This window comes from Lagopus leucura, unplaced genomic scaffold (genome assembly GCF_019238085.1).
Source record: "Lagopus leucura isolate 7727_CA_CO unplaced genomic scaffold, USGS_WTPT01 Super-Scaffold_100004, whole genome shotgun sequence".
In the NCBI taxonomy this organism is placed as follows: domain Eukaryota; kingdom Metazoa; phylum Chordata; class Aves; order Galliformes; family Phasianidae; genus Lagopus; species Lagopus leucura.
This window is the reverse complement of record NW_024962264.1, coordinates 3,345,669-3,356,180: the sequence shown is the minus strand read 5'-3', so window position 1 is coordinate 3,356,180 and position 10,512 is coordinate 3,345,669. Positions and strand designations below refer to the sequence as shown.

The 10,512-nt window shown below is 37.2% G+C and overlaps 1 protein-coding gene across 1 annotated transcript in view; it reads right to left on the bottom strand.

The window, feature by feature from the left end:
• Nucleotides 1-4,518: 4,518 nt before the first annotated feature.
• TMA16 (translation machinery associated 16 homolog) overlaps nucleotides 4,519-10,512 on the bottom strand; it is a 19,277-nt gene continuing 13,283 nt past the window's right edge. The window contains exons 6-7 of the mRNA XM_042870387.1: nucleotides 5,903-5,945; nucleotides 4,519-4,748 (exon numbers count right to left, since the gene is read on the bottom strand). Of these exons, the coding sequence (XP_042726321.1) occupies nucleotides 4,607-4,748; nucleotides 5,903-5,945 (185 nt within the window). The 3' untranslated portion in view covers nucleotides 4,519-4,606. The remainder of the gene's footprint in view (nucleotides 4,749-5,902; nucleotides 5,946-10,512) is intronic.

The window sequence follows — 10,512 nt, the reverse complement described above, 5'->3', positions numbered from 1 at the left end:
TTTCTGCAGTATTCTACGTTTGTCAGTTTGTTTTAGAGGGCAGCGCATGTGGGACAGGACACGAATTTGGCAGCACGACACCCTGGCAAGAAAGGTGAGCAATATAATCAGCTGCACACAGTACTGATGAATCTGCTGGATGCCCAGTTATGGGTATCACAGTTGGGCAGAACGCTCAGAAAAACACCGTGCTGTACAAAGCCATTTGAAAAGAATGATGGTTTAACTTGCAAAGGGGAAGGAAGACTGCGAAGGGATAAGATATATAAGAGCAGGCTTCAACAACGTAGTCAGTTGTTTCTAGAGCTGTAGCAAATGGACAGAGCAAGCAAGGGTAGGAGGATGAATATCTTCCTAGGAGCACAGTGCTTTGGAATGAACAGAGGTATGTGATTCTGTAATGTCCATCGCAATAAACTCTTACAAACAGGTGGGACAAACATTAGAAACTTAAATTATTTATACCTCTGTAACTCAGTAAACAGTTCTAGCCAAGCTAAATGATCTGTATGCTGAAGAGGACTGCATCCACCTGCCACAGATCATTGTTAGGAAGGAGGTGGGCTAAGCTTTGAATCTTCAGTGTTTTTGCTGGAATAGGTCATCGTATGGCTGCTACAGATGCAGTCAAAACACAGGAGAAGTGTTCTAACTAATTATATTCCCCACATCCAAGGCCAACAGATTGGTCATTTTGTTAAAGGTGCCCTGACACTAAATCAAGTGTGGGTTCGTGACTCTCTATAAGATATAAAATTGAAGGACAAGCATAACCAAAAATATACTAGTAATAAAAATATACTTCTATGTCAACGTATACAAAAATACAACCATGTTTATTATTAGAATCTATGGGTATAAGCCTGCCACAACTTTTTGCTTTGCACACAAGAGTTAGAATCTCTGGCTCAGGAACACCTTACTTTTCTGTTCAGTTTGCTCTCTTTACACACGAAGAAGGATGCTAGATGGTACTTACTCCCCCAATAAAATATCGAGGCTATTCTTATGAAATTGATCCAAAAGCACTGAAAAAGCAGCTCACTTTGTACCACACAACCACTACGTGTGATACTGTGCTCAGAAAATAACCTCAGATCAATTTTAACACCGTGGCTGAGAACAGAAAAGGTTACAGATCTGCTGGAGGGGGCCCTAGGAGAAACCCATCTTCACAACCTACATTAATGGAATTACAGAACATTCTGTCGTTTGTCAACAGCTATAAGATTATTATATGTATATATATATACACACACATATACACACACACATAAACATACATACATATGCTTGTTGTGTTTTCATGTTGTTTATATATAAATAACAATGAACACTATTCCAAACAAAGAAGACAGAAGATTATCATCATCATTAAGTAAGTGTGTTAGCTAAATCAAGTCTTATTTTAGCAATGGATAGCCTGCCTTGAGAGGTGTGTGGGAAACTGTCCCACCTGATTGACACGAGGATTAACTGTTCTGATTTCTTTAGAGGCTTCTAGTTTAATGCTATTTTATCAAGCAGAATTGTTGCATTGCTAATATAGCCATTAGATCCTATGCAATGTATTATTTGAGGAAATAAGGTTAGAATGAATCAAAGGCCATTTTATCTATATATGTCCATGACTGGGAGGCAATGAGTGTGCTGTGCAAAACTTGATGATAGTTCACAAACAACACATGTGAAAAGTGAAGTAACAACATTTTCAATGGTTTTATTAAAAATAAACAAAAAAAACCTTACTAGGATTCAGAAGCAGGACTGCTGCTTGCAGGAGACCCAAAAGAAAGCAGCGGTCAAAAGAGAAAAATCACTTGAAGTTCTGGCAAAAAGCTTTAGTGACTGTTCCTCAAGTGCTACTTTGCCTCTTGGGTCGCTAGCACATTTCTAGAGCTGCAGGGTTGGGGAAAAGAATACTTCATTAAAAATCTGTGGGTAAGAACTAATGACCATTTTGTGACCCAGGAAGAGGTACTGCTGCTTGGTAAATATTTAAATCCGCATGTTGCTGTCTTGGTTGACTACATGTGAATGTAGTTAGACCAATAGAATGCTGCTGCCTTCCTCTAATCTGTCTAGAAAATGACTTTTTAAAGCAATAACAGCATTTTGGTCTACTAAATTTATTTTTCATTTGTAACAGGTAACTTGTTGCACACTGAACTGTTACTTTTAAGACAACAGGTCTGTATTTGCCATTTGAGCAGTTAAGCTTTAGGGAATTCGATTGCTGGACTACTGCAGGAAGTCTCCATAGTCAGCTGGGTTTTAGAGTTTCATTATTAGGAAAGTTGCACTAAGTCTTTCCAGCTGCACTTAAGACAACAGCTTGAATTGCAGAACAACTCATCAGCAAAGGAAAAGAGAAAGGTGATGCATGCTGGTACTGATACATCACTTAAGATCAAACCAGCTGATCTGATATTAAGAAGTGCAGCTCTTTGCCCTTAACTAGAAAACTGCGCTAGGAACTTCTTTTCTGCTGAGAAAAATGAATAAATCCTTTTTTATTACTCTTCTACATCTGTTAGGCTTTTTCTTTCGTTGGTCTCGATGATCTCTAGAGGTCCCTTCCAACCCCTACAGTTCTGTGATTGTGTGATTCTTTTTTAAGTTGGAGTTCACCACTTTTGGATTCCAGATTCTGTCTTCCCATATGGCATTGTCATTACAGAGATGCATGGAAGTGCTACCCCACTAAAGTAAAAAACAAAACTAAAAGATTCATGCATCACGTAATTCTCAAGTATATTTCTTGAACTACCAAGGAATGGCTTAGAAAATGGTTTGTATCTATTGCCTTTGTTGCCTTCTTGGCTTGTAGCATCCCACTGCACATACTGACATGCCACAAAGGATCAGCATGTGCTTTGGTAGAGGGGAAAAAAGTGAAAATACAGTAACAAGCCAGGCTAACTGCTTAACTGCAGGCTTGTTTTTCCACAGCTGAAATGTTTGTAGTCTCATCCCTTCAGAAATGTCAGTGTACATCAGACTGAAAAAGCCATGGTGAGCACTTCCATCAAATCAATTGTGTGTTTCTGACACTAAAGAGCTTTCAGTCCACCACTAGAAACCATCCCTGAGAAGGGTATTATTTTCTCTTTCATTTCTTAAATCAACAGCTGATGGCTATTTGCTTAGTGTATGTGAACCAAAATCCAATTGCTACTGGAACCAAAGCCAGCTAGTTTTTTCCAGCCAAGACCATCAATATGTTCAGCTCTAGAATCAGAACCCAACAGCTCTGCTGCTACTGAAAAGATGTGAATGGAATTCATCCAGTTCCTCAGAGAAATCTTAGCTCCCCAAGGCTGTCAGGAATGAAAGCATACCTAAGGAAGGATGCTGCAAATTTCAGTGTAACAAATTAAAAAGTACAATTCCTTTGAAGAAAAAAAAATGAGTTCTTACATACAAGCTAGCTTCTGTGTTAACGTACTACTCTTTGTATGAATTTGTTTATGTTGAATTTGAGCCCTGATATTTAAAGAAATTTGAGTTTTAACAATTACAGCTTTGCAGGTCACAGTTAAGAAAGAGAAAAGTGGTAAAGCAGTACCTGACTGAATTAAGAAAGAAGTCTTCCATAAAATAACCTAACCAGAAAAAAACCCTGCCAACTATTTTAAGCATTATAACTGAGGATTTTAGCATTACAATTTATAAACCCTACAAGTTAAACAGCATTTCAAGGTATTCCCTACAGCAAATTCATAAGAACAAAGAACTTCACAGGAATGTTTCTCAATCCAGCTGTTAGCAGCAACTGCTTTCTTTTTTAAGAAACAGCATAAGAACACAGAACTCCTGAGGGCATTCATCCTATTTTCAACCTAAGAGAAGAAACTCATCCCTATACAAAACCCTAATAGGCACCTTTAAGAGCACAGGCATGGGAGGATTATGAAACTGAGAGGAAAGATTCAACTATCTCATCTGTGTAACATGAGGCAAGACTCTCTTATTCCCCTTCTCCAGGCTTCTCAAGTACAGAAACTAAACCATATAGACAAAAAGGGGTTCTTTTTTCTTTGGTTGTTTTTTTTTACCTTTCTGTGGTTTCTTACAGCTACACTGAAATACTTGGTATCACCCAAAGGCACCCCAACCACTTCCACAAGAGATGAATAAAAGCTGTCACCAGCTGGGCCCACTGCTTAATTGGGTACCTGCTTACTGCTAGACTAAATGATGCAAATATTCTTGCAACTACCAGGAAAAGGCAAAGATCTCCCACTGCAAAGTACTTCCAATGGGTTTCTGAATCCTGGCTGCTCAGTGAGCAGGGAAGATGCACTGAATTAGTCAGACTGCCAAGACATAAACAGTTTGCTGACTCAGAGACCTGCATCCTGAAGAGCAGGTATAAAATGAGACATAAGGACACAAGATATTGAATTTGATTCATATTCAAAAATTTTAAGCCAATAATATGCTGGCTGAATGTTCACTGTTTAGCACAGGTGCACAGCAAGCTTACAAAAATGCAATTAGCAAACCCTTTGCAAATATAATTACAAACACTAGCTTTATTCTTGATTCCACAACTGAAATAAGTTTCTTACAATTCCCTTCAGCCGTTCCAGCTGCTGAATCTTCATGATGCCACATCTTCTGTTTTATTCACTTCTTCTTCAGCTTCCACATCTGACACCTCAGTGTGAATGCAAACAGCATCCCTAAATGACAGCTTTCTCATTTTGATGTTCGGCAGCTTCTTCAGATCACCATCCCACTCCCTTAAAGAAAGAAAAAAAAGTCATGAAAAACAACAAGCAATAGAAGTAGTAGGAAAGAGTAGCAGCATTAGTTCACCTTTTTTTCCTGAAGTGAGGCTGCTCTTAAGTGAGGAGCCTCTCCAGTGAGGCTGCTTTTCTGCATTATGTTATCATCACAACTGCAGTATGACCAAGCATCCATGTGTTTACCACATCTTGTACACTACAGCAGCTGTAATTTCTTTGTGAAGAACTAGGTAATTTCAGATTTGACACTCTGGACAGAAAAAGCAGCAATCAAATAATTCACTTCATTCCCAAAGCCTATTTCTCTCCTCAGTTACTTTAGGGCAACTGTTTGTAGGTTTAACATATTAAACCCCTGGTCTTTTAAGCAGTGGAAGAGCGGCTTGGAGAAGTTCACTGCAAAGTTAATATCACAGGTACATGAAGTGCTTTATTCTGATTTATGACTGTTAACATTTTGTATGATTTTAGGCAAACAGATCCAATGCATCACTGCCCATGGCAGTGGAGCTGGAACTGGATGATGTTTAAGGTCCCTTCCAACCCAAATCATTATGTGATTCTGTGACTGACTTTGTGGAGACACAAAATGGTAGTAAATGTTAGTTCACATGGGAAGTATATTACTTCTAAAGGCTGTATAAAAGAGGAGGGGGTCATTTAAATATCACAAGTCCTGTATTCAGTTAATAGGATGCTTGCTTTTTCTGAAGGGCAAAGAGAGAATTTGCCAATTATAATGCAGATATCTTTGGCTTGCCTCTACCAAGCTAATAAAACAACATGATCATCAGATATCCAAGTACAAAAAGTCAGCTGTGTGTGAATAAACAGAGCAGCCAGAGGTCTCATTTTGACAAAAAACATTCTCTGAGTATAGCCAAAAAGAAATATTTCAGTTACAGAAATAAAACTCTAACTGTTGGAACTTTCTAACCCTTGCAATATCTTACTGATTAGCTGTCATTAACACTTAGGCTGCAACAGCTAAGAAGTGCAGAATTAGCAACACCTCATCTGGCTTTGCAAATGACAAATTCTTTAGCAGTCTGCATATATTATTTGTTAAGAAAAAAGACATACAATAGGTCAAATTCAAACAGTGTTTTGCACAAACAGATTTAGTAGTGAGATTACAAAGAACTTACCTGAAAAATTTAAGGTGCTTGCTGTTCACAATGTCTGGGATTTCTAATGGGAGTGAAATTAAATGCTATTAGACGTGCTACATTATTCAAGCAAGTCCCATTTCAAAGAAAGAAGAGTGAAGTAAGGGCTGAACACAGTATTTCAGAGCATGAGGAGTCATACTAGAAAGCTCCTATTTATGTGTTTTTCTAGGAAGACCTCTCAGCAGAAGTGAAATTATACTTATGAACTACTCCAGAACTCAAATGTACCAAACACTGAGAATTCAATTCTAACAAGTTATAAAAAAGAGGATGCTTCAGCTTCTCTTAAGTCACATATCTGAGAAACAGTGAAGCATTTTTTGTTTGTGTTTAAAAAAAAAAAAGGCCAATGAATAAACCAGAAAAATAATTAAGTTACTATTTGTTTTCACAGAGTTCCTAGCATCCTCAACCAAGATCAAGCTGTGGGTTGTTTTTAAACAGACATTTATTCATTTATTCATAATAAAAAGATAATTCCACTCAGCAGAACTGACTGTGAAAACATTCAGAAGTGGCCTGAATAAACAAGCATCACTGCTAATTAGTGAGCACTAAGGCTTCTGTAAGTATTTTGAAACATCTATAGAAAAACAATTTCAAAGCACTTAAGTCACCACTGCAAGCAAGACAGATCAGTAATGGACTGAGGGAAGTGCCATCAGTCTGAGTGAGTAAATCTCACCAGTGCTTCAACGTGCTTCTCAACATTTGCTACAGGGAAGCTTGTTGCTGCTGCTGAAATGACTGTCAAATGCTGCCCTACATGCAATGTAATATTTAGAAAGAATGTTGACACTCATCTCTTCTCATGAATTGATGTTCCTCTAAGTAAAATAGAAATGTACATCAGTAGTTTAAATTTTAGACTGGAAATTTTCATAAAGATGAAATCTCTTTCCCAAACCTAATTTGAGTGAAATATACTGACTGCAAATCTTTATTACCTTTGGTAGCAAAAAAAAAGGCAAGAAGCACAGTTACTTTTGGCACCGATTATTTTTTGCTCCCTGGGAATCCATAATGTTCCTACCAGATGTGTTGTTTGTAACTCATGCAAAATTTTACCTAGAAGGCCTACACTGCTTTGCTTTGATTCAGTGCCATTCTGTTCCTGGTTAAGTCCAAAATATTACATACAACCCATGTTTAATATCATCACTAATTATAGAGATTTAGAAGCCTTAGTTTTGTGGGGTTTTTTTAATGTAAAATAAATCATATAGTTAAAATACATTGTTAACAGACAATATTTTATACTGTAGATTTCACAGCCTGCAAGAAGAAAGTCTGCTTGCTACCTCTGAAATATTGAATCCACTTCATTTTAGCTCTTAAAAATATAAGATTTTAGTACATCTTACACTGTCCTTGAGCAAGCCCTGAACAGTTTTGCATTTGTTCATCTATCAGTGTTCTTGGGCATTACAAAAATAAATCAGATGATGCTATCAATGCAGGATTATAGATGGTTTTGCTACAGAATGTAGAGTGATGATACCTACCTCTTATCTTCGTGGCCAGATAGGCTTTGCAATTCAGAAGAATATTTTTTCCCTTTACATTGGGTTATAAAGTCAGCTGAGGACTAATAATACATGCAACAATTCTTGATACTTATTACTTTGACTTTTGCAGACAGTTTCTTGATAAACAGGTATAGTGACAGCAATCACAGCTGAGTAAGGCAAAGCAAAGGAACTCCTTTGGTTTCTGCTGTCATTTCTGAACCTAATTTGCTTTAAAAACCTTAAGTCACAAGAGCGTGTTTACTGAGATAAAAATGGAAAAAAAAATGGCAGATGGAGAAACAGAGCATAAGAGCTAGTGGAAAAGAAATGAAGGAAGTATTTCAGGTAACAGATAGCATCTGGCATTTCTAAGATGAAGTGTTCAGCAACTTATTTGCTGCAATGAAACAGCAGTGAAAAATGTATTTTTTCCCCACATTTCTGACACTCTCAGATACTCTTAACTGATTTTCATCTGAGGAAGAACAAACTGTGCTAGCTCTCAAGTTTTGTCACAAAGACGATACTCCTTAACACCATTTCAAGACAAGGAACTGAGCTTAATTTGTAACAGAGCTTTTGAGAAATATTGGCAAATCAACCCCTTTATAGTTGACTGGATGAAGAAGCATCAGAACAGATTACTTTTAGTTCCTATGAGCACCAGCAGTGCAAGCTCTCAGCTGTGGGTCTGAACAATCCTGCCTCTGTGCACAGGCAGGAACTGGAGACTTTCTAAAACAGAACCAGGGAAAAAGCAGGTGTAGGATGCAATCCCACTGCCAGAGTGCCTCACAGCACTACTTTTTACCAAGTGGAATCACGTTCTGTGACAGTCTCCTGAAATATTTCATGTCCTTCTAGAAGCACATTGTTCATAAAAACATCATTGTTTTTCATAGCACTATTTCCCTCACCAAAAACAAAGAGCTGCACAAGAGATTTACCTAAATCTCAAAGGAACTAAAACATCACTGCTCTTGACAGAGAATATAAGCAGCCTATGTATAATGTGGCATGCTTTCCCCTCAGCTTCCTCCTTTGGCTTGGCCTCTCAACAGGAAGACTGTGAGCAACAGGACTGATAATACTGTCATTAAGCTAGATGGATGATCACAAACCTTATACCTCAGTATCAAGACATCTTGCTGATCCATAGTGATTAAGAGTTTATTTTGAACTTCGACAGCTTTGCTAAGATTATAGCTTAGATTGACTGTGCACATGTGATCCCTTACACATAAAACACTGATTAAGTTTGGGATTGGATCTAGCTGCACCTAGGCTTGTTGTTTCTGTTCTTTGAAGGAGTTTAGAAAGTAAAGGAGTCTACTGCAAACTTCACTGCTCTGAACCTCATCCTCTACACAATAAATAAGTGTATTTAGTCATCTCAAATCTTCTTAAGAAGCTGGCTTATTTATAATTAAGTTTTGTCAAAACACTGTATTATATTTATATAAATACATCCCTGCTTTTCTTTATGAGTGGAATTTGTAGTGTAATTGCTGTCCATGATAATGATTGTCTGTGAGTGTTGTAGCTATACTAGCAGATACATGCAAGTGATACAGCTTTCATTTAAATCAAAATCAATATCCTTACATCCTGAAGTTTCAAGAATAGACTAATAAAAGTGGTACATTAAGCTTCAAAGGCTGTTCTTCCCCAGAACATACACTGTGCTACTGTAAGAACATGCCAGTTAAATGGAAACAAATAATAAAAAATGTACAATCTTCAGAGGAAACAATTATGATGCTTTCCAACAGAAAGTGTACTATTCTGAGTTCCAAGCCTACGTCACATGATTTAGGATTCCCTTTCAGTAGCTTTCCAAAAAACACATAAGACCAGATCTGACACAAATGATGAGACACAAATGATGATACATTAGGAGCAAGATGGCAGTACAACTGATGCAGATGTATTTAAGGAATAAGGGAGTGATAAGGAACTGCTAACAGAACAACCTTTCAGACTGAATGCTCCCTGTGTAGATACCCTTTTTTTTTTCCCAGACTAAGACTTACTATGCTTTTGGATGTCCTCCACTTTTGTAAACAGCCAGTAAAATAATTGCTTCTCCATTTACACATATCTGATACATACATCAATTTCTATGATCATTTCTTCAACATAAACAATTCGTATCATGTAGCTTGTTCAGAGCAAACGTGCATCTACAACAACTGAGTTCAGGAACGGGTGTAAAAACTTAAATACAGTTGTAAAAGCCCCTCACGTTACAGCTTTCAGTGACAATAATTGCTCAGAAGCATAAAAGCAGTTTCCAGCTGATTCCCATTTATCCCCAATCTGTAATTACAGTCTTTAGCAGCAACTATTGTCTGTGAGTGAATACTACCCTAGACAGAGAGCCAAACCTGCAGCAGCTGTCATAACAAATAATGAATAATTTGAGAGCGTATTTAATATATGAAGTTGCACTATGCTCTCTGAATGCTTTACTTACTAATACTATAATAACCTCCAATTTTGCTTTGCTTCTGGATTCTTCTTTATTTTTATGTTGTGCTTGTGCATTTGATCTCTTTGTCTAGTTTTACTTGTTTTGTCAGCTTTCCACAAGGCAACAAAGGAAAAATGGAATATCTGAGCCATTTGATAACATTCATAGCATCTATTTTCCTATGACTTTCTCTGTCTTCCAAGTAAACAGTATGGTTTTCCATTAGGCATGAAGTCATACAGGTATTTCTGAATCCCTCTCTGATGGCAAAGTGTACTACACAACACTTTTAATATTTTGAGACATACTCATTTACTTTATTGGTAAAATAAAGTGGAAAGGGAAATATGACACACCATCAAAACTTGGCTGTCCTTTGTATCTCAACAATTTTGATTTGTCACTTTTTCCCCGACTTACTTTCACTAGCTGGACTGACTGACTTTGAACACTACTTTATCATTAAAGCAAAGTTTATCACTTGCCTCTAACATCCTTGCTTGTTAAAGAAATAATGCAAATCACAAGTTTCAGTACTATTCTGTACTTGACTATAAGCTCTTTGCTTTTTTTTTTTTTTAATTTCATTATCTTTTCTTCCT